We start from the raw sequence: 25,159 nt of genomic DNA, 5'->3' as shown, positions 1-25,159 counted from the left end.
CAGCGCCAAGGCGCCCCCCCCTCCCCCGCACATCGGCGAGGCGCCCCCCCCCTCCCCCCGCACATCGCCGAGGCGCCCCCCCCCTCCCCCCGCACATCGCCGAGGCGCCCCCCCCCACCCCCCGCACATCGCCGAGGCGCCCCCCCCCACCCCCCGCACATCGCCGAGGCGCCCCCCCCCACCCCCCGCACATCGCCGAGGCGCCCCCCCCACCCCCCGCACATCGCCGAGGCGCCCCCCCCACCCCCCGCACATCGCCGAGGCGCCCCCCCCACCCCCCGCACATCGCCGAGGCGCCCCCCACCCCCCGCACATCGCCGAGGTGCCCCCCCCTCCCCCGCACATCGCCGAGGCGCCCCCCCCCCCGCACAGCGCCGAGGCGCCCCCCCCCCCCCCCGCACAGCGCCGAGGCGCCCCCCCCCTCCCCCCAGCGCGGCACTCCACCACCCCCCCCCACAGTGCGGCGTTCCCTCAGCACCGAGCCCAGGAGAATGTGGGGTGACAAGGAACACAGAAGGCTGTACCTGCTCAGTGTCCATCTGGACTAAGACTGATAATCGGGCTGCAATGGCAAAAGCAACTTCAAACGCATGGCCTGCTGGGAGAACAGCCAACATTCGAGACACCAATTTCTTCCCCTTCTGTACCCCCAGGACCTGGGAAAATCCATTCGCCCTGAAAGGAATATAAAACCGACAGCTAACACAGGAGAGAACCGAACAATCTTATACTCAACCTCCGCAGAGTGGGGGCAAAGGACAGTGTATCTAACGCACTGTGACACCGGGTCCCAGAGGGGGAAAGGACAGTGTATCTAACGCACTGTGACACCCGGTCCCAGAGAAAGAAAGGACAGTGTATCTAACGCACTGTGACACCCGGTCCCAGAGGGGGAAAGGACAGTGTATCTAACGCACTGTGACACCCGGTCCCAGAGGGGGAAAGGACAGTGTATCTAACTGTGGTGAACCATCGTTGGTTACCACTGGGGGTTGTTATTATGTTACTGTTGGGCTCGGGTGTTGTTACTGTGGGGGTTGTACAATGTTGTTGGGTTAGGGTGTTTACCTGTTATAAGAGTTATCATGGCACATTCCAGTGGGGTCCCGCCTCCGGTGGCGAGGTATAAGACCCTCTGCTCCGGCAGGACCCCTTCAGTCTGAACTGGTGTATTCGTGTTAGTAGTTCCATTGTTACACAATAAAAGCCTTCAATATCGAAGCCTTGGTTCCACGTGCTTAATTGTCGCGCATCAATTTTATTGTGTAACAGAAAACTCTCAGCTGTACAAAAAAAAAAGAGTATGGAACAGATCTTAAAACCAGATCGTCTGGCGCTGGACCCACGTGCGGTCGGTGCCGCTAACACCTTCGACCACTGGTGGAAGTGTTTCGAAGACTACCTGGCTGCCTCTGTAGCTATCACTACAGACAGTGACAAACTCCAAGTCCTCCACGCAAGGGTAAGCGACACGATTTATCTCGCGATTCGTGCGGCTCCCACTTACCCGAGGGCCATCGAGCTCCTGAAGAAACGATACACGAAACCACCCAACGAGATACACGCTCGTTACCTCCTCGCTACACGACGTCGGCAGTCGGGCGAAACCATGGAGGACTATGCCAATGAGCTCCTGCAGCTTGCCAGGGGTTGCGATTGTAAAGACGTATCAGCCGAACAATATATGTACGACCTCGCCCGAGACGCGTTCGTAGCAGGGGTAGGGTCCTCGTACATCAGGCTTAAATTGCTGGAAAAGGGGAACCTCGACTTGACCCAAGCAATGGAGATGGCTGACATGCTGGAAGCGGCGTCGAAAAGCTTGGCGCTGTACCCCGAGGACCACGTGCAGTCAACGTGGCAGGAGCAAGCTCAGCTCCCTCCTCGCCCCGCTAACCCGCGCTCCCAGATCGATCCGACGACGGCGGCAGCTCCAGGTGGCCAGCGATGCTATTTTTGTGGTGGGGCCAAGCATCCACGGCAACAGTGTCCGGCAAGAACGGCTATCTGCAGCCAGTGCGGTAAAAAAGGCCACTACGGTAAAGTCTGCAGGTCGAAGTCTAAAAACGGCAGTGCAGCTTGTAACCCTCCAGAACGGAGACAATCTCCTTCGGCGTCGCAGTACCCACGAGGTCCGACCACGTGCGAACCCAGGACGGCGCCATCGTGGCTGACGGAGGAGGAGGAAGACCACCAGGAGTCGCTGCGTTTGGCGCCCTCGCCCACATGCGATTCATGGGGGCAGCCATCATGGTCCACGACGACTAGGAGCGACCAGCAGGGGTCCTCAGCATCAACATCGGCGGCATGCAGTGACGCCCAGGGCCAACGGTGGCGTCGATCTCCCTGGACCAGACTAAGCACCACAGGCTTGAGAATTCCATGATGGATATAAAGGTAAATGGTCGAACTGTGAATTGTCTGTTTGACAGTGGGAGCACCGAAAGTTTCATACACCCTGAAACTGCTAAAAGGTGTGGACTCCGGGTTCTCCCTGCCAAGCAGACAATTTCCATGGCATCATGGTCCCGGTCTGTACCGATCCAAGGACGATGTATGGTAACTCTTGAGGTACAGGGCACAATTTACGAGCAATACAGGCTCCTTGTGTTACCTCACCTTTGTGCGCCAATTCTCCTCGGACTAAATTTTATGGTCCACATGAAGAGTGTGATCCTACAGTACGGTGGGCCACTCCCTTCACTGGCAGTAGGGAATCAGCCGCAGCCTCCAAATTGCCCAAAGCGCCCCGCATGCAATCTATCCACCCTGAAGATCACGACACCATCCCTCTTTAAGAATCTGGTACCTGGCTGCAAGCCCATCGCTACTAAAAGTAGGCGTTACAGCGCTGAGGACTGGATCTTTATTAGATCTGAGGTTCAGCGGCTCCTCAAGGAAGGGATCATACAGGCCAGTGCTAGTCCGTGGAGAGCGCAGGTTGTGGTAGTCAAAAGCGGGAACAAACCTCGGATGGTCATCGACTATAGTCAGACCATTAATCGTTATACGCAGCTGGATGCGTATCCTCTCCCGCGCATTTCTGATATGGTCAATCAGATTGCGCAGTACCGAGTGTTCTCTACCATAGACCTTAAGTCCGCCTACCATCAACTCCCCATCCGCCCAGAGGACCGACAATACACGGCTTTTGAGGCGGATGGTCGTCTATACCAAATCCTCAGGGTTCCATTTGGTGTCACCAATGGGGTCTCGGTCTTCCAGCGTGCTATGGACCGAATGGTGGACCAGAACGGGTTGCGGGCTACCTTCCCGTACCTGGATAACGTCACCATCTGCGGCCATGACCAGCAGGACCACGACACGAATCTCCAACACTTTCTGCGCACTGCATCTCGCCTGAACCTGACCTATAACAGGGAGAAGTGCGTATTCCGTACGCGCAGGTTAGCCATCCTCGGATACGTGGTGGAAAACGGGGTCATTGGCCCTGATCCAGACCGTATGCGCCCCCTTACTGAACTTCCCTTGCCCGCTAGCACGAAAGCACTGAGGAGATGCCTCGGATTCTTTTCGTACTATGCGCAGTGGGTCCCCAACTACGCGGACAAAGCTCGTCCGCTCATCAAGTCCACGACCTTCCCACTAACGCCGGAGGCCCAATTGGCCTTCAAGGCTTTGAAAAGCGACATCTCGAAAGCCACGATGCACGCGGTGGATGAATCCATCCCTTTCCAGGTGGAGAGTGATGCATCTGATTTCGCCCTAGCCGCCACACTAAACCAGGCAGGCAGGCCCGTCGCGTTCTTTTCCCGCACCCTTCAAGGCCCCGAAATTCGGCACTCAGCGGTGGAGAAGGAGGCTCAGGCCATTGTGGAGGCAGTCAGACACTGGCGCCATTACCTGGCGGGGAAGCGGTTCACCCTGATCACGGATCAACGATCCGTGGCGTTTATGTTCAGCAACACGCAGAGGGGCAAGATCAAGAACTATAAGATCTTGCGGTGGAGAATTGAGCTCTCCACCTATAATTACGATATTATGTATCGTCCAGGGAAGCTCAATGAGCCCTCGGATGCCCTCTCGCGAGGAACATGCGCCATCATGCAGGAGGACCGCTTGAAGGCCCTCCACAATGATCTGTGTCATCCTGGAGTCACCAGACTCTACCATTTCGTCAAAGCCCGCAACCTGCCCTACTCGGTGGAGGATGTCAGGTCAGTGGCGAGAAGCTGTCGGATTTGCGCAGAATGCAAACCACACTTTTATCGACCAGACCGGGCACAATTGGTCAAGGCCACTCGCCCTTTTGAGAGGCTGAGTGTGGATTTTAAGGGCCCCCTTCCCTCAACGGACCGGAACGTCTATTTCCTCAACATAATAGACGAGTACTCCCGGTTCCCGTTTGTTGTCCCCTGTGCGGACACGTCGACTGCCACCGTCATCAAGGCATTCAGTGAGCTTTTTACCCTGTTCGGGTACCCCTGCTACATTCATAGCGACAGGGGCTCGTCGTTCATGAGCAACGACTTGAGGCAATTCCTGCTCTCATTCGGGATTGCCTCTAGTAGAACCACGAGCTACAACCCTAGGGGTAACGGACAGGTGGATAGGGAGAATGCTACAGTCTGGAAGGCTGTCCTACTGGCACTGAAATCCAGGGGCCTTCCAGTCTCCCGTTGGCAGGAGGTCCTTCCAAATGCGCTCCATTCTATCCGCTCCCTCCTGTGTACGGCAACCAATGCTACTCCCCACGAGAGGATGTTCTCATTCCCTCGGAAGTCGTCCTCGGGGATCTCATTGCCAGCCTGGTTGATGTACCCAGGACCCGTCCTTCTGCGGCGACATGTGAGGGCTCGCAGGTCCGACCCCTTGGTCGAACCGGTCCAACTCCTCCATGCCAACCCTCGGTATGCCTTTGTGGCATATCCTGACGGGCGAGAGGACACTGTCTCCATTAGAGACCTGGCGCCCGCAGGGGACGTAGCAACTCCTGTCGCTCCTATTCCCCCAGTCACGAATCCACTACTCCTCATTGCTTCCCCAGACGTGGCGCGGTCAGCACCGGGACCAGTGCATAACAGTTCTACTCCCATGTACAGCTTGCCTGAGACTCGGAGATCGGCGCCACCACCGAAGGTTCCAGGATCCCCTGCACCATCGCCTCACCAGGGCCAACCGGCCCGAGTGTCCTTGAGGGGACAGCCGGACGTTGTTTTGGAGAGAACGCCACCGCAAGCACCTGCTCCGGTTTCGCAACCGGTGTTGAGGAGATCACAGCGTCGGTGCGGTCCTCCAGACCGTCTGGACTTGTGAATTCTGTTTATATGACCTGTTTTTTTCTTGCACCCCGCCGCCTTTTGTTTTTAAAGGAGGGGTGAATGTGGTGAACCATCGTTGGTTACCACTGGGGGTTGTTATTATGTTACTGTTGGGCTAGGGTGTTGTTACTGTGGGGGTTGTACAATGTTGTTGGGTTAGGGTGTTTACCTGTTATAAGTGTTATCATGGCACATTCCAGTGGGGTCCCGCCTCCGGTGGCGAGGTATAAGACCCTCTGCTCCGGCAGGACCCCTTCAGTCTGAACTGGTGTATTCGTGTTAGTAGTTCCATTGTTACACAATAAAAGCCTTCAATATCGAAGCCTTGGTTCCACGTGCTTGATTGTCGCGCATCACTAACGCACTGTGACACCCGGTCCCAGAGGGGGAAAGGACAGTGTATCTAACGCACTGTGACACCCGGTCCCAGAGGGGGAAAGGACAGTGTATCTAACGCACTGTGACACCCGGTCCCAGAGAAAGAAAGGCCAGTGTATCTAACGCACTGTGACACCCGGTCCCAGAGGGGCGGGGGGAGGAAGGAAGAAGAACAAAGAAGAACAAAGAACAAAGAAAATTACAGCACAGGAACAGGCCCTTCGGCCCTCCAAGCCTGCACCGACCATGCTGCCCGACTTAACTAAAACCCCCTACCCTTCCGGGGACCATATCCCTCTATTCCCATCCTATTCATGTACTTGTCAAGATGCCCTTAAAAGTCACTACCGTATCCGCTTCCACTACCTCCCCCGGCAACTAGTTCCAGGGACCCACCGCTCTCTGTCTAAAAAATCTGCCTCGTACATCTCCTTTAAACCTTACCCCTCACACCTTAAACCTGTGCCCCCTAGTAATTGACTCTTCCACCCTGGGGGAAAAAGCTTCTGACTATCCACTCTGTCCATGCCTCTCATAATCTTGTAGACTTCTATCAGGTTGCCCCTCAACCTCCGTCGTTCCAGTGAGAACAAACCAAGTTTCTCCAACCTCTCCTCATAGCTAATGCCCTCCATACCAGGCAACATCCTGGTAAATCTTTTCTGTACCCTCTCCAAAGCCTCCACATCCTTCTGGTAGTGTGGCGACCAGAATTGAACACTATATTCCAAGTGCAGCCTAACTAAGGTTCTATAAAGCTGCAACATGACTTGCCAATTTTTAAACTCAATGCCCCAGCCGATGAAGGCAAGCATGACGTATGTCTTCTTGACTACCTTCTCCACCTGCATTGCCACTTTCAGTGACCTGTGTACCTGTACACCCAGATCCCTTTGCCTATCAATACTTTTAAGGGTTCTGCCATTTACTGTATATTTCCTATCTGTATTAGACCTTCCAAAATGCATTACCTCACATTTGTCTGGATTAAACTCCATCTGCCATCTCTCCGCCCAAGTCTCCAACTGATCTATATCCTGCTGTATCCTCTGATGGTCCTCATCGCTATCCGCAAATCCACCAACCTTTGTGTCATCCGCAAACTTACTAATCAATCCAGTTACATTTTCCTCCAAATCATTTATATATATTACAAACAGCAAAGGTCCAGCACTGATCCCTGAGGAACACCACTCGTGATGTGGAGATGCCGGCGTTGGACTGGGGTAAACACAGTAAGAAGTCTAACAACACCAGGTTAAAGTCCAACAGGTTTATTTGGTAGCAAAAGCCAGGCGTTTGCAACCAAATAAACCTGTTGGACTTTAACCTGGTGTTGTTAGACTTCTTACTGTGAACACCACTTGTTATGTGGAGATGCCGGCGTTGGACTGGGGTAAACACAGTAAGAGTTTTAACCTTAAAACTCTTACTGTGAACACCACTTGTCACAGCTCTCCAGTCAGAAATGCACCCTTCCACTGCTACCCTCAGTCTTCTTTGACCGAGCCAGTTTTGTATCCACCTTGCCAGCTCACCTCTGATCCCATGCGACAGTGTATCTAACGCACTGTGACACCGGTCCCAGAGGGGGAAAGGACAGTGTATCTAACGCACTGTGACACCGGTCCCAGAGGGGGGAAAGGACAGTGTATCTAACGCACTGTGACACCCGGTCCCAGAGGGGGGAAAAGGACAGTGTATCTAACGCACTGTGACACCCGGTCCCAGAGAGGGGAAAGGACAGTGTATCTAACGCACTGTGACACCCGGTCCCAGAGAGGGGAAAGGACAGTGTATCTAACGCACTGTGACACCCGGTCCCGGAGGGGGAAAGGACAGTGTATCTAACGCACTGTGACACCCGGTCCCAGAGAGGGGAAAGGACAGTGTATCTAACGCACTGTGACACCCGGTCCCGGAGGGGGAAAGGACAGTGTATCTAACGCACTGTGACACCCGGTCCCGGAGGGGGAAAGGACAGTGTATCTAACGCACTGTGACACCCGGTCCCAGAGGGGGGAAAAGGACAGTGTATCTAACGCACTGTGACACCCGGTCCCAGAGGGGGAAAGGACAGTGTATCTAACGCACTGTGACACCCGGTCCCAGAGGGGGAAAGGACAGTGTATCTAACGCACTATGACACCCGGTCCCAGAGGGGGAAAGGACAGTGTATCTAACGCACTGTGACACCCGATCCCGGGGGGGGTTAGGGGGAGGGGAAAGGACAGTGTATCTAACGCACTGTGACACCCGGTCCCGGGGGGGGTTAGGGGGAGGGGAAAGGACAGTGTATCTAACGCACTGTGACACCCGGTCCCGGGGGGGGGGTTAGGGGGAGGGGAAAGGACAGTGTATCTAACGCTCTGTGACACCCGATCCCGGGGGGGGGTTAGGGGGAGGGGAAAGGACAGTGTATCGGCCGCAGTAACAGTCCAGATGCTCACTCACTCTTGCTCCCTCTCACATCGGCTGATGTTTAGACTTTCATAAAGCCATTTGATCTTGGCTTCTCGATTCTCCCTCATGGTGTCTCGTTCTCCTTCTCCAACCAAAGCCATCCTTTTATCCATCTCCTCCACCTCCAGCAATACCATGTACATCTTTCGGGACAGATATTGGTGGGAAGAGGGAGAGAAATGGAATCAATTCTCATTGGGAAAGTTCAGAGCGGCTAGTACCACCAATGTTGGCCAAGTGACCACACACTCATTCTCAAAACCACATTTTCCACCTTCCCCTCATCCAAGGATATTTGACGGTCAATTGTGTACAGTTCTGGTTACCCTATTATAAAAAGGGTTAGGTGGATTGGCCATGCTAAATTACCCCTTAGTGCCAGGGGGACTAGCTGGGGTAAATGCATGGGGTTATGGGGATAGGGCCTGGGTGGGATTGTGGTCGGTGCAGACCCGATGGGCCAAATGGCCTCCTTCTGCACTGTAGGATTCTATGATTGTTGTGTACAGTTTTGGTCACCCTATTATAGAGAGGATATTAAACTAGAAAGAGTGCAGAATAGATTTACTGGGATGCTACCGGGACTTGATGGTTTGAGTTATAAGGAGAGGCTGAATAGACTGGGACTTTTTTCTCTGGAGCGTAGGAGGCTGAGGGGTGACCTTATAGAGGTCTATAAAATAATGAGGGACACAGATCAGCTAGATAGTGAATATCTTTCCCCAAAGGTAGGGGAGTCTAAAACTCGAGGGCATAGGTTTAAGGTGAGAGGGGAGAGATACAAAAGTGTCCAGAGGGGCAATTTTCCCCCACACAGGGTGGCGAGTGTCTGGAACGAGCTGCCAGAGGTAGTAATAGAGGCGGGTACAATTTTGTCTTTTAAAAAGTATTTAGACAGTTACATGGGTTCAGAGGGATATGGGCCAAACATGGGCAATTGGGATTAGCTCAGTGGTTTAAAAAAAAAGGAGCAGCATGGACAAGTTGGGCCGAAGGGCCTGTTTCCATGCTGTAAACCTCGATGACGAACTCTCAATTTTCTCTTGCCATTTGCAATCTTCACCACACCATCTCTTGGCTCCCACACTCAGGCTGACGAGTAACATTTACGCCACACACACACACAAGTGCCAGGAAATGCCCATCGCCAACAAGAGGGAATCTAACCATCTGTCCTCCTTAACATTCCATGGCATCACCATCACTGAAGCCCCATCCCCCCCCACTGTCAACATCCTGGGGGTTCCCATTGACCAAAAACTGAACTGGACCCAACCAGTTAGAGAGAATCTAACCATCTCCCCCCTTGGCAGTCAATGGGATTACCATCCCCTCCCCCACTATCAACATCCTAAAGTGGTGGCTAAGCTGCCACTCTGAGCCTGCTGCAGTCCCCCCCCCCGTGTGTGTGTGTGTGTGTGTGTGTCTGAGTGTGTGTGTGTGTGTGTCTGAGTGTGTGTGTGTGGTGTAGGTACACCCACTGCGCTTTAGGGAGAGAGCTCCAGGATTTTGACTCCAGCGACAGTGGAGGAACGGCCGATATATTTCCAAGTCAGGATGGTGTGTGGGGGGCTTGGAGGATCAACTTGCAGGTGTTGGGTGCTCCCCATGTGTCTGCTGCCATCCCCTCACCCCTTGTCCTTCTAGGTGGGGGTCGAGGTGGTGGATTTGGAAGGTGCTGTTAAAGGAGTCGCTGCGGAACACCTTGTAAACGGTGCACACGGGTGCCACTGTGTGTTGGGGGAGGAGGGAGTGAATGTTGAAGGTGGGGGTTAGCGTGTCGATCGAGTGGGGGGGGGGGGGGGGGGGAGGGGGGGCGGGGGAAGGGGGTTCTTTGTCCTGGACAATGTCGAGCTTCTTGGGTGTTGTTGGGAGCCGCTCTCATCCAGTCAAAAATGGAGAGTGTCCCATCACACTCCGACTTGTGACCTTGTAGATGGTGGGACAGACTTTGGGGAGTCAGGAGGTGAGTTATTCTCCACAGGATTCCCAGCCTCTGATCAGTGTTTATACGGCTGGGTCCAGTTTCTGGGCAATGGGAACCCCCGGGATGTTGATAGCGGGGGAGGGGATGGTAATCGCATGGAATGTCAGGCAGGGAGATGGTTAGATTCTCTCTAACTGGCTGGGTCCCAGTTCAGTTTCTGGTCAATGGGAACCATTGCAAGAACCAGGACGCCAATAAGTAAGTATTGCCCCCTACCCCTCACCGGGGTCGATTCTTACCTTCTCGATTGTATTCAACAGGCATAGTCTCTCTCGTCCCACAGTCTTCAGATCCTTTGTAGGAATTGGGGGGGGAATGTAGTCGATCGAGCAGGCCAAAGACACAAGAGAGAGATGGTCACCAAAACTGGGGCCTAACTGAGAAGGCCCCTGACACAATCGCAACCCCCCCCACCCTCTCCACCCCCGGCAACCAACTTCCCCCTCCCCGTAGCCCACCAATACATAGAACATAGAACATAGAACATTACAGCGCAGAACAGGCCCTTCGGCCCACGATGTTGCACCGACCAGTTTAAAAAAAAACTGTGACCCTCCAACCTAAACCAATTTCTTTTCGTCCATGAACCTATCTACGGATCTCTTAAACGCCCCCAAACTAGGCGCATTTACTACTGATGCTGGCAGGGCATTCCAATCCCTCACCACCCTCTGGGTAAAGAACCTACCCCTGACATCGGTTCTATAACTACCCCCCCTCAATTTAAAGCCATGCCCCCTCGTGCTGGATTTCTCCATCAGAGGAAAAAGGCTATCACTATCCACCCTATCTAAACCTCTAATCATCTTATATGTTTCAATAAGATCCCCTCTTAGCCGCCGCCTTTCCAGCGAAAACAATACAGGGGCCAAAGAGCAGCATAGGCCCAGCTGCCATCTTGGGCCTATGACCTCAGGCTGGCCAATCCCGCCAAAAGATAGCAGGGGGCAAATCTTCCAAAATGAACTCTGGCAATGCCAAGTTGGCGCCACCCTTGCCCCCTCCCCCCCCGCGCCATGTCTGCATGGGATTCATCTGGGTGCTCCAGTTTCCTCCCACAGTCCGAAAGACGTGCTGGTTAGGTACATTGGTCATGCTAAATTAACCCTTAGTGTCAGAGGGATTAGCAGGGTAAATATGAGGGCCTGGCTTGGTTTGTGATTGGTGCAGACTCAATGGGCCGACTGGCCTCATTCTGCACTACAGGGATTCTATGACACCACCTACCCCCCCACCCCCTTTGCTCCCCACTCCCTCTCCCCCCCGCCTCCCACTCTCCTCTCTCTCTGTCACAGCAGCCCCTCAAATCAGATAGCACCTAGCGCTACCAAGCGAAGCTCGACTAACCTCGTCTGATGACGTCACATGAACTGCGTCGATCGCTCTGCGTGGGCTGTAACACGTAGACATGGCAACCTGGCCCAGAGATCCCTCAATGTGGACAACTAGGGGCAAGATACAGAGTAAAGCTCCCTCTACACTGTCCCCATCGAACACTCCCAGAACTGTGTACAGTGCTCCCAGTGTGGTTCTAATCGACGGATAGGGAGACCGGAACTGTGCACGGTGCTCCCAGTGTGGGTCTAATCGACGGATAGGGAGACTGGAACTGTGCACAGTGCTCCCAGTGTGGGTCTAATCGAGGGATACGGAGACCGGAACTGTGCACGGTGCTCCCAGTGTGGGTCTAATCGACGGATAGGGAGACTGGAACTGTGCACAGTGCTCCCAGTGTGGGTCTAATCGACGGATAGGGAGACCGGAACTGTGCACAGTGCTCCCAGTGTGGTCTAATCGATGGATAGGGAGAACGGAACTGTGCACAGTGCTCCCAGTGTGGTCTAATAGACGGATAGGGAGACCGGAACTGTGCACAGTGCTCCCAGTGTGGCCTAACCGAGGGATACAGAGACCGGAACTGTGCACAGTGCTCCCAGTGTGATCTAACCGAGGGATACGGAGACCGGAACTGTGCACGGTGCTCCCAGTGTGGTCTAACCGAGGGATACGGAGACCGGAACTGTGCACAGTGCTCCCAGTGTGGGTCTAATCGACGGATAGGGAGACCGGAACTGTGCACAGTGCTCCCAGTGTGGCCTAACCGAGGGATACAGAGACCGGAACTGTGCACAGTGCTCCCAGTGTGATCTAACCGAGGGATACGGAGACCGGAACTGTGCACAGTGCTCCCAGTGTGGTCTAACCGAGGGATACGGAGACCGGAACTGTGCACAGTGCTCCCAGTGTGGGTCAAACCAAGGGATACGGAGACTGGAACTGTGCACGGTGCTCCCAGTGTGGTCTAACCGAGGGATACGGAGACCAGAACTGTGCACAGTGCTCCCAGTGTGATCTAATCGAGGGATAGGGAGATCGGAACTGTGCACAGTGCTCCCAGTATGGTTTAATCAAGGGATAGGGAGACCGGAACTGTGCACAGTGCTCCCAGTGTGGTCTAATCGAGGAATAGGGAGATCGGAACTGGGCACAGTGCTCCCAGTGTGGTCTAATTGAGGGATAGGGAGACCGGAACTGTGCACAGTGCTCCCAGTGTGGTCTAATCGAGGGATAGGGAGATCGGAACTGTGCACGGTGCTCCCAGTGTGGTCTAATCGAGGGATAGGGAGATCGGAACTGTGCACGGTGCTCCCAGTGTGGTCTAACCGAGGGATAGGGAGACTGGAACTGTGCACAGTGCTCCCAGTGTGGGTCTAATCGAGGGATAGGGAGACTGGAACTGTGCACAGTGCTCCCAGTGTGGGTCTAATCGAGGGATAGGGAGACTGGAACTGTGCACAGTGCCACAATACATGGAATATCGGAGACTTCCGGATCGTTCTCACCTGCCTCGTAATTTTCAGCCTTCTGTACATACGGAGTTACCAGTTTGGGAGGTTCATGTTTCGACTTTTCCCCAAATTCCTCATCTGCTAGCTTCAATTCCAGCTTCCTGTAGAATTCCTGGACAGGGAGAATGAGAAAAGGACAGTGTATCTAACGCTCTGTGACTCCCGGTTCCAGAGGGAGAAAGGACAGTGTATCTAACGCTCTGTGACACCCGGTCCCAGAGGGGGAAAGGACAGTGTATCTAATGCTCTGTGACACCCGGTCCCAGAGGGGGAAAGGACAGTGTATCTAACGCTCTGTGACACCCGGTCCCAGAGGGGGAAAGGACAGTGTATCTAATGCTCTGTGACACCGGGTCCTAGAGGGGGAAAGGACAGTGTATCTAACGCACTGTGACACCCGGTCCCAGAGGGGGAAAGGACAGTGTATCTAACGCACTGTGACACCCGGTCCCAGAGGGGGAAAGGACAGTGTATCTAATGCACTGTAACTGGTCCCAGAGGGGGAAAGGACAGTGTATCTAACGCTCTGTGACACCCGGACCCAGAGGGGGGAAAAGGACAGTGTATCTAATGCACTGTGACACCCGGTCCCAGAGGGGGAAAGGACAGTGTATCTAACGCACTGTGACACTCGGTCCCAGAGAAAGAAAGGACAGTGTATCTAACGTACTGTGACACCCGGTCCCAGAGGGGGAAAGGACAGTGTATCTAACGCACCGTGACACCGGGTCCCAGAGGGGGAAAGGACAGTGTATCTAATGCACTGTGACACCTGGTCCCAGAGGGGGAAAGGACAGTGTATGTAACGCTCTGTGACACCCGGACCCAGAGGGGGGAAAAGGACAGTGTATCTAATGCACTGTGACACGCGGTCCCAGAGGGGGAAAGGACAGTGTATCTAACGCACTGTGACACCGGGTCCCAGAGGGGGAAAGGACAGTGTATCTAACGCTCTGTGACACCCGGTCCCAGAGGGGGAAAGGACAGTGTATCTAACGCACTGTGACAACTGGTCCCAGAGGGGGAAAGGACAGTGTATCTAACGCACTGTGACACCGGGTCCCAGAGGGGGAAAGGACAGTGTATCTAACGCACTGTGACACCCGGTCCCAGAGGGGGAAAGGACAGTGTATCTAACGCACTGTGACACCCGGTCCCGGAGGGGGAAAGGACAGTGTATCTAACGCACTGTGACACCCGGTCCCAGAGGGGGAAAGGACAGTGTATCTAACGCACTGTGACACCCGGTCCCAGAGGGGGAAAGGACAGTGTATCTAACGCTCTGTGACACCGGGTCCCAGAGGGGGAAAGGACTGTGTATCTAACGAACTGTGACACCCGGTCCCAGAGGGGGAAAGGACAGTGTATCTAACGCACTGTGACACCTGGTCCCAGAGGGGGAAAGGACAGTGTATCTAACGCACTGTGACACCGGGTCCCAGAGGGGGAAAGGACAGTGTATCTAACGCACTGTGACACCGGATCCCAGAGGGGGAAAGGACAGTGTATCTAACACACTGTGACACCCGGTCCCAGAGGGGAAAAGGACAGTGTATCTAACGCTCTGTGACACCCGGTCCCAGAGGGAGAAAGGACAGTGTATCTAACGCACTGTGACACTCGGTCCCAGAGGGGGAAAGGACAGTGTATCTAACGCACTGTGACACCCGGTCCCAGAGGGGGAAAGGACAGTGTATCTAACGCACTGTGACACCCGGTCCCGGAGGGGGAAAGGACAGTGTATCTAACGCACTGACACCCAGTCCCAGAGGGGGAAAGGACAGTGTATCTAATGCTCTGTGACACCCGGTCCCAGAGGGGGAAAGGACAGTGTATCTAACGCACTGTGACACCTGGTCCCAGAGGGGGAAAGGACAGTGTATCTAACGCTGTGACACTAGTTTTAACTATGCGCTTACTCACTTGGTAGTAGTAATCTTGCAGGAAGGGGTTTTCACTTTGTAATTGAATCATCTGTAGTTTTATAATCCATGCCTTCTCCTTGTCCGTCATCAGACAGGAGTACTGGTCAATTTGAGAATCATACACCTTCTTAGGCTGACTGCAAGAGATTGGAACCCACATGAGTCAACACAATATCCCAGACCCCCCCTCAGGGAGATATCTGTACACTGACTGGTGTCTCTCAGTCCCCTCTCTCTCTCTCTCAGGGAGATATCTGTACACTGACTGGTGTCTCTCAGTCCCCTCTCGCTCTCTCAGGGAGATATCTGCACACTGACTGGTGTCTCTCAGTCCCCTCTCTCTCTCAGGGAGATATCTGTACACTGACTGTTGTCTCTCAGCCCCCTCTCTCTCTCAGGGAGATATCTGTACACTGACTGGTGTCTCTCAGTCCCCTCTCTCTCTCAGGGAGATATCTGTACACTGACTGTTGTCTCTCAGCCCCCTCTCTCTCTCAGGGAGATATCTGTACACTGACTGGTGTCTCTCAGTCCCCTCTCTCTCTCAGGGAGATATCTGTGCACTGACTGGTGTCTCTCAGTCCCCTCTCTCTCTCTCTCTCTCAGGGAGATATCTGCACACTGACTGGTGTCTCTCAGTCCCCTCTCTCTCAGGGAGATATCTGTACACTGGCTGGTGTGTCTCATTCTGTTCTTCAAAGCACAAGAGATCTTTGACCTACGACCCCTCCCCCTGGGCCTACCTGCGTGATCGGTGATGTCTCATGTTCAGGATCCGTCGGTGCTGAGGATGCAGTTGAGTCACATGACCTGGAAACCTGTAGGAATGTCAAGAATGTACATAGAACGGTCAATGTTCGGGGCACCTTGCCACGTTTCTCCGAGGATACAGTCGCTAATGCCTGTGGCCTACATGGCCAGGCCCAATGTTTATTGCCTATCCCTAATTGCCCCCTTCAGAAGGGAGTGGCTGAACCGCCATCTTGAACCCGCTGCAATTGCTCGTGTGTCATGTAGGTACACCCACCGTGCTGTTAGGGAGGGAGCTCCAGGATTTTGACCCCAGCCACAGTGAAGGAATAGCCGATATATTTCCAAATCAGGATGGCGTGTGGGGGCCTCAGAAGGGGAAGGTCCCCGTGCCGTCTGCTGCCCTCCTCCCCGTGTCTTGTCCCTCCTGGTGGGTAGAGGCAACAGGTTTGGAAGGTGCTGTCGAAGGAGCCTCGACGAGTCACCGTCTTGTAGACGGTACACACACTTCTTCCGCTGTGCGCCGGTGGTGGAGGGAGTGAATGTCGAAGGTGGGGGTTAGTGTGTCGATCGAGTGGGGGCAGAGAGGGGAGGGGGGCTGCTTTGCCCTGGACGGTGTCGAGCTTCTCGTGTGTTGTTGGGAGCCGCTCTCATCCAGGTGAGTGGAGAGTGTTCCATCACACTCCTGACTTGTGTCCTTGTAGATGGTGGACAGGCTTTGGGGGGAGTCAGGAGGTGAGTTACTCTCCGCAGGATTCCCAGCCTCTGACCTGCTCTGGGAGCCACAGTATTTACATGGCTGGGTCCAGCTCAGTTTTGGGTCAATGGTAGCCCCCAGGATGTTGATAGTGTGGGGGAGGCAATTCAGCGATGCCAGTCCCATTGAGTGTCAAGGTGGGGGTGCGGTTAGATTCTCTCTAACTAACTGGGTCAATTATTAATGGGGAATAAATCGTGGTTGCGTTAATGACATGCACATCCCTCTTTTTAAGTCCCACCCCCACGCAGCATGGGGGCACAGTGGCTCGCACTGCTGCCTCACAGTGCCAGGGACCCGGTTCGATTCCCGGCTCGGGTCACTGTGCGGAGTCTGCACATTCTCCCCGTGTCTGCGTGGGTTTCCTCTGGATGATCCAGTTTCCTCCCACAGTCTGCAAGATGTGCAGGTTAGGTGGATTGGCCGTGCTAAATAAATTGCCCCTCAGTGTCCAAAGATTATTTTTTTCAAGTTTTTATTCATTAGTGTCACAAGTAAAGCTTCCATTAACACTGCAATTAAGATACTGTGAAAATCCCCTAGTCGCCACACTCCAGTGCCTGTTTGGGTACACTGAGGGAGAATTTAGCACGGCCAATGCACCCTAACCAGTACATCTTTTGCACTGTGGGAGGAAACCGGAGCATCCGGAGGAAACCCACGCAGACACAGGGAGAACGCGCGGACTCCACACAGACAGTGACCCAAGCTGGGAATCAAACCCGGGTCCCTAGCACTGAGAGGCAGCAATGCTAACCACTGTGCCACCGTGTAGTTTAGGTGGATTGGCCATGGTAAACTGTCCCTTACTGTCAGGGAAATTAGCAAGGTAAATATGAGTTTTTTTTATTCATTCGTGGAACATAGAACATAGAACAGTACAGCACAGAACAGGCCCTTCGGCCCTCGATGTTGTGCCGAGCTTTGTCCGAAACCAAGATCAAGTTATCCCACTCCCTATCATCCTGGTGTGCTCCATGTGCCTATCCAATAAGCACTTAAATGTTCCTAAAGTGTCTGACTCCACTATCACTGCAGGCAGTCCATTCCACACCCCAACCACTCTCTGCGTAAAGAACCTACCTCTGATATCCTTCCTATATCTCCCACCATGAACCCTATAGTTATGCCCCCTTGTAATAGCAGCACTCCTGCGACCTTGATACCCTCCTCAGTACCTCACTACACTCAACACTGGCTTCTGGACTACAGCTCGTTTTCCCACCCCCCTGACAAATTAGTTTAAACCCCCCCAAAGAGCCGTAGCAAATTTCCTTCCCGGGATATTGGTGCCCCTCTGGTTCAGGTGCACCCCGTCCTGTTTGTACAGGTCCCACCTTCCCCAGAATGTGTTCCAATTATCCACGTATCTGAAGCCCTCCCTCCTACACCATCCCTACAACCACATGTTTATCTGCACTCTCTCCCTGTTCCTCAACTCACTATCACGTTGGGCATCGCTGGCTGGGCCAGCATTTATTGCCCATCCCTAGTTGCCCCTTGCAGGGCAGTTGAGAGTCACCCACATTGCTGTGGCTCTGGAGTCACATGTAGGCCAGACCGGGTAAGGACGGCAGATTTCCTTCCCTAAAGGACATTACTGAACCAGATGGGTTTTTCTGACAATCGACAACGGTTTCCTGGTCATCAGTAGATTCTTAATTCCAGATTTTTTAAATTATCGAATTTAAATTCCACCATCTGCCGTGGTGGGATTCGAACCCGGGTCCCCAGAACATTCGCTGAGTTTCTGGATTAATAGCCTGGCGATATTATCACTGGGCCATCGCCTGCCCGAGGCGGTGGGATTGTTATCTGGTTCGATGGGCCTTCTGCATTGAAGGGATTCTACGACATTGGATTGCAGGTTGGCGGACAGGATGGACAGGCATCTCCCCCCCCCCCCCCCCCCCCCCCAACCCACACACCTGCCCCCCCCACCCCCACACACACCTGCCCCCCCACACATACAACCCCCCCACACACATACACCCCCTCCCACCCACACATACACCCCCCCCCCCACCCACACATACACCCCCCCCCACCCACACATACACCCCCCCCCACCCACACATACACCCCCCCCACCCACACATACACCCCCCCCACCCACACATACACCCCCCCCACCCACACATACACCCCCCCCCACCCCACACATACACCCCCCCCCACCCCACACATACACCACCCCCCCCACCCACACATACACCCCCCCCACCCACACATACACCCCCCCACCCACACATACACCCCCCCCACCCACACATACACCCCCCCCACCCACACATACACCCCCCCCCACCCACACATACACCCCCCCCCACCCACACATACACCCCCCCCCACCCACACATACACCCCCCCCCCACCCACACATACACCCCCCCCCACCCACACATACACCCCCCCCCACCCACACATACACCCCCCCCCACCCACACATACACCCCCCCCCACCCACACATACACCCCCCCCCCCCCACCCACACATACACCCCCCCCCACCCACACACCTGCCCCCCCCACAACTCCTCCACCGACCCACTCCCTACCTGAACGTCTCCAGGATGTTGGCAGACGGGCTGTGAATGGCAGCATAGGGGGCCGGAGATCCGAATCGCATCTTCACCAACTTGGGACTGGCAGCCATGGGTGACATGGTACGATAGGGCACACTCCCTGTGGGCTGAGGTGTCAAGGCTTGAGATTGAGAGCACCCCCAATTGTTGCGTCACCCAGCCTGGAAATGAATGGCAGAGGGCAGGAAGAGTACAAGGCCCTCTCCCCCTCAAAAACCAGCCAACCACCCTACCCCCCCTCCCCAATCCGCCCACACCCCCCCCTCAACCCCCTCCCCAAACCGCCCACACCCCCCCTCAACCCCCTCCCCAAACCGCCCACACCCCCCCTCAACCCCCTCCCCAAACCGCCCACACCCCCCCTCAAGCCCCTCCCCAAACCGCCCACACCCCCCCTCAACCCCCTCCCCAAACCGTCCACCCCCCCCAACCCCCACCCCAAAACCCCCCTCAACCCCCTCCCCAAACCGCCCACACCCCCCCTCAACTCCCTCCTCAAACCACCCACACCCCCCCTCAACTCCCTCCCCAAACCGCCCACACCCCCCTCAACCCCCTCCCCAAACCGCCCCTCAACTCCCTCCCCAAACCACCCACACCCCCCCTCAACTCCCTCCCCACACCGCCCACACCCCCCCTTAACCCCCTCCCCAAACCGCCCACACACCCCCGCAACTCCCTCCCCACACCGCCCACCCCCCCCTTACCTCCCTCCCCAAACCGCCCACACACCCCCTCAACTCCCTCCCCAAACCGCCCACACCCCCCCTCAACTCCCTCCCCAAACCGCCCACACCCCCCCTCAACTCCCTCCCCAAACCGCCCACACCCCCCCTCAACTCCCTCCCCAAACCGCCCACACCCCCCCTCAACTCCCTCTCCAAAGCCCCCCTCAACTCCCTCCCCAAACCGCCCACCTCCCCTCAACTCCCTCCCCAAACCGTCCACACCCCCCCCCAACCCCCTCTCCAAACTGCCCACACCCCCCCTCAACTCCCTCCCCAAACTGCTCACACCCCCCCTCAACTCCCTCCCCAAACTGCCCACACCCCCCCTTAACTTCAACCCAAAACCACCACCAACCCTACCCGTACAGGCCAAGAACCTCCCCACATCCCGGCTGCCCAACTGTGACACTCTCCCCCTCCCCCAAGCTCAGAACCCGGATCCCTCAGGGAGGGATGTCTTGTTGGAGTTGTACAAAAATCCCTACAGTTGCAGGAGGAGACCATTCAGCCCATCGAGTCTGCACCAAACACAATCCCACCCAGGCCCTATCCCCATAACCCCAGATATTCACCCTACCAATCCCCCTGACACTAAGGGGCAATTTAGCATGGCCAATCCACTTAACCAGCACAACTTTGGACTGTGGGAGGAAACCAGAGCACCCGGAGGAAACAAACGGAGGCACCGGGTACAAGACATTGGTAAGGCCACACTTGGAACACTTTGGGTGGCACGGTGGCACAGTGGTTAGCACTGCTGCCTCACAGCGCCAGGGCCCCGGGTTTGATTCCAGACTTGGGTCACTGTCTGTGTGGAGTCTGCACATTCTTCGCGTGTCTGTGTGGGTTTCCTCCGGATGCTCCGGTTTCCTCCGTCAGTCCAAAGATGTGCAGGTTAGGTGGATTGGGCATGCTAAATTGCCCCTTAGTGTCAGGAGGACTCGCTAGAATAAACGCATGGGGTTATGGGGACAGAGCCTGGATGGGATTGCGGTTGGCACAGACTCGATGGGCCAAATGGCCTCCTTCTGCACTGTAAGATTCTATAAATACTGTGTACAGTTCTGGTCACCCTAGTGTAGAAAGGATATTATTAAACTAGAAAGAGTGCAGAAAAGATTTACTTCGACGTTACCGGGACTTGATTGTTTGAGTTATAAGGAGAGGCTGGATAGACTGGGACTTTTTTCTCTGGAGTGTAGGAGGCTGAGGGGTGACCTTATAGAGGTCTATAAAATAATGAGGGGCACAGATCAGCTAGATAGTCAATATCTTTTCCCAAAGGTAGGGGAGTCTAAAGCTCGAGGGCATAGGTTTAAGGTGAGAGGGGAGAGATACAAAAGTGTCCAGAGGGGCAATTCTTTCACAGAGGGTGGTGAGTGTCTGGAACAAGCTGCCAGAGGTAGTAGTGGAGGCGGGTACAATTTTGTCTTTTAAGAAGCATTTGGATCGTAACATGTGTAAAATGGGCATAGAGGGATACATATAGAATATAGAACAGTGCAGGACAGTACAGGCCCTTCGGCCCACGATGTTGTGCCAAGCTTCGTCCGAAACCAAGATAGGCCAAATGCGGGCAATTGGGACTAGCTGAGGGATTAAAGGAAGAGATGGCATGGACAAGTGGGGTTGAAGGGCCTGTTTCCTTGCTGTAAATGTCTGTGACTCTATAGCAGTGAGAAAATTAACTCAACTATTAAGAAACCGAATAAATCCCTTCTAACTATTAACTGTGCCCGAATAAAACAAGATTCTAATGGCATGCTGTCTCAATTTAGGACCAATATATGGAAATATTGATATGTCACCATGGGTATAAAAGGGGGAAGTGGGACAATTCCCACTCATTAACCAAAAAACTAAAATAGAATTTAGTCACTAAATTACGACCAGGTTTTGAATCTTCTGGAACTTCTCTGTTGATTCTTGAGTCTGGAAATTCTTTGGAACCCGAATGGGTGGAGTTTGCACATTCTCTCCCCCCCCCACCCCCACCGTGGGTTTCCTCCGGGTGCTCTGGTTTCCTCCCACACTCCAAAAGATGTGCAGGTCAGGTGGATTGGCCATGCTAAATTGCCCCTCAAGTGTCAGGGGGACGAGTTAGGGTAAATGCATGAGGTTGTGGGGATAGGAGGGGCCTGGGTGGACTCGATGGGCTGAATGGCCTCCTTCTGCACTGTCGGATTCTATGATTCTACCTTTGCTATCTGGATGGTGCTTTCTCTGAGACATCGGAGAAGGCAGCAGAGTCAGCAATTCTCTCTCTCTAGAGAGTTGAGAGCTATTAGCTTTGGTTCCTCTCTCTCTCCCTCTTTGTCCCACTGCCTTTTCTTTATACCCGTGATGACATAACAATATTCCCAACAATAGGATCAGTCTGAGGTTGTCAAAATCGTCAAGATGCAAATTTAATAGTTAGACCATAAGACATAGGAGCAGAATTAGGCCACTCGGCCCATCGAGTCTGTTCCGTCATTCCATCATGGCTGATATTATTCTCATCCCATAACCCCCGATCCCCTTATTAATCAAGAACCTACCCATCTCTGTTTTAAAGACACTCAATGACCTGGCCTCCACAGCCTTCTGCAGCAAAGAGTTCCACAGATTCACCATTCTCTGGCTGAAGAAATTCCTCCTCATCTCTGTTTTAAAGGATTGTCCCTTTAGCCTGAGGTTGTGCCTCTGGTTCTAGTTTTTCCTGCTAGTGAAAACATCCTCTCCAAGTCCACTCTATCCAGGCCTCACAGTATCCTGTAAGTTTCAATAAGATCCCCCCTCATCCTTCTAAACTCCAACGAGTACAGACCCAGAGTCCTCAACCATTCCTTATACGACAAGCTCTTCATTCCAGGGATCATTCTTGTGAACCTCCTCTGGACCCTTTCCAAGGCCAGCACATCCTTCCTTAGATACGGGGCCCAAAACTGCTCACAATACTCCAAACGGGGTCTGACCAGAGCCTTATACAGCCTCAGAAGTACATCCCTGCTCTTGTATTCTCCGTTTTTGGTATCTTGGTGCCGGATTCAAATTGATTGGCTAAATTCAAAAGCCTGTTGCCTTGGTAACCCTGTTGCTTGGCCTTCAATATGAATGTTTTGGTTTGGGCTTTCTGTGTACTTGTAATTGTTTTTTTTAAATCTCTAAGCACAGAAAATGCACCACCTCTTAAAGGGACCATGCGATGCATTCTCCGCTCGCATTTATCAATGTTACCATTCTTACAAACACCACATTCCAACCTCCCAATCTACAATTACTCTACCCAACTCCGCAACAGTTGGCAAGAGCGAGCCTTGGACATTATTTCTGTACCTAGACCTTAGGACAATGTCCAAGGCTCGCTCTTGCCAACTGTTGCGGCGTTGGGTAGAGTAATCTCATTCGGGAATGAGATACAAAAGTCTGAGGTCACGTACCAACCGACTCAAGAACAGCTTCTTCCCTGCTGCCATCAGACTTTTGAATGGACTTACCTTGCACCAAGTTGATCTTTCTCTACACCCTAGCTATGACTGTAACACTTCTGCATCCTTTCTTTTCCTTCTCTATGAACAGTATGCATGTCGATACAGCATACAAGAAACAATACTTTTCACTGTATCCCAATACGTGACAATAGTAAATCAAATCGAATCCTTTTCCTTCTCCCCTCTGTACTCTATGAATGGTATGCTTTGTCACAAATTGAGTAGAGCAATTGTAGATTGTGGTTTATAAAATGCTCAGGGAAAAGCATTGCAATGTCCCTTTTAAGAGGTGGTGCTTTTTCTGTGCTTAAGAGAGTTTAAAAAATGCAAGTACACAGAGAGCCAAATGAAACATTTGTATCGACTCAAGCAGCGGGGTTGCTCGGGCAACAGGCTTTCAGGCAATTGAATTCAGCCTATCAAATTTGAAATTAGGCACTCAGATACCAAGAACCTATTAAGTGTAAAGGTGTTGACAATCTAGAACCAATCCTAACGTGGGGGATATTGATACATCACCACAGGTATAAAAGGCGGCGGCAGTGGGACAAGACAGCAACTGCCGCATCACATAGCCTGTAGCTCAAAGCCTCATCTAGAGAGCAAAGGAGAATCAACACACAAGCCTAGAATATCCCGGAAGACAAAACCTGGTTGAAATTTAGAGACTAAAACACCATATTTTTGTTGAAAAGTGGGAATTTGTATTTATCCAAACAGTGTTCCATTAGAATCGTGTTTGTTAATAGTTTAGTTAACTTGCTCACTGTTAGTTGTTAATTGTTGACTTTAGAGAGAAAGTCTCAGGGAGTTATTTAGATTTGACCAAAGTTGCTGAGGAGCAAATCCTATCACTTCAAAGAGAACAAAGAAAATCACAGCACAGGAACAGGCCCTCGGCCCTCCAAGCCTGCACTGACCATGCTGCCCGACTTAACCTAAAACCCCCTACCCTTCCGGGGACCATATCCCTCTATTCCCATCCTATTCATGTATTTGTCAAGACGCCCCTTAAAAGTCACCTCCCGTATTCGCTTCCACTACCCTCCCCGGCAACGAGTCCCAAGCACCCACCACTCTCTGTGTAAAAAATCTGCCTCGTACATCTCCTTTAAACCTTGCCCCTCACACCTTAAACCTGTGCCCCCAAGTAATTGACTCTTCCACCCTGGGAAAATGCTTCTGACTATCCGCTCTGTCCATGTCTCTCAATCTTGTAGACTTCTAACAGGTCTCCCCTCAAAACTTCAACGCTCACTTTTACAGATATGAGGTGAGGTGGTATTCCTCCTCGAGTGGTTAGGGGTTAGTTCGCGGAGGAGGGGATCCGCCTCTGCTCCCAGTACATGTGACACTAACAAATCAAATCCTTTCCCTTCAACCCTCTGTACTCTATGAACGGTATGCTTTGTCACAAAGTTGAGTAGAGTAATTGGAGATTGGTGTATAGTGCGCAAGAAACATTGCACCCCTGCGGGGAGCGGGGCAGAGCTCGGAACTACCCCCCCCCCCCCCCCCCCCCCCCCACCAACGGGGATTGGGACAGAGCGCGGAACTCGCTCCCACAGTGTCTCAGTTGGGTGACAAATACCAGCAGGGAGTAGATGGGAGGAAGGGTCTCTGGGGGGCATCCTGAACGGTGCCCATAATCTCACTCAGGGAGGGTGGGGCAGGGCTCCAATATTAGCTGCTCGACTGTAGGAACTTCATGCCACACAGTACCCCCCTCCCAACCTCTGTTCCCACCTCCGCAAACCTCTCTCTCTCTCCACCCACCCCCCCTCCCCGGCTCCCCCCTCCCCACCTTACCAGGCAGAGGTGTGGGTGGAGGGGTGACATTCCAAGCTGGGCAAAGCCAGGGCTCAGGATGCACGGAGACCTCGGGGGTCCACAGGGGAGGGGCGAGGGGGCAAACTCCAACGGAGAACCTCCCAGTTCGAAGCTTGGCGTCTTCACGAGCACCTGTCCGTATCGCCCGGTCC

General features: G+C 53.7%; 1 protein-coding gene across 1 annotated transcript; it reads right to left on the bottom strand.

The window, feature by feature from the left end:
- Window positions 1–524: 524 nt before the first annotated feature.
- LOC144490523 (protein PAT1 homolog 2-like) lies at window positions 525–25,113 on the bottom strand (the record flags this gene model as incomplete). Its single annotated transcript, XM_078208256.1, has 9 exons — window positions 24,987–25,113; window positions 18,950–19,083; window positions 15,628–15,702; window positions 14,883–15,021; window positions 12,954–13,071; window positions 11,458–11,555; window positions 10,350–10,403; window positions 8,115–8,266; window positions 525–675 (listed from the first exon to the last, which is right to left on the bottom strand). Coding segments are annotated over exons 1-9 (951 nt in total), but the record flags the coding sequence as incomplete, so codon positions are not given.
- Window positions 25,114–25,159: the final 46 nt, after the last annotated feature.

Source organism: Mustelus asterias, unplaced genomic scaffold (assembly GCF_964213995.1).
Source record: "Mustelus asterias unplaced genomic scaffold, sMusAst1.hap1.1 HAP1_SCAFFOLD_3395, whole genome shotgun sequence".
In the NCBI taxonomy this organism is placed as follows: Eukaryota; Metazoa; Chordata; class Chondrichthyes; order Carcharhiniformes; family Triakidae; genus Mustelus; species Mustelus asterias.
This window is presented reverse-complemented; position numbering and strand designations above follow the sequence as displayed.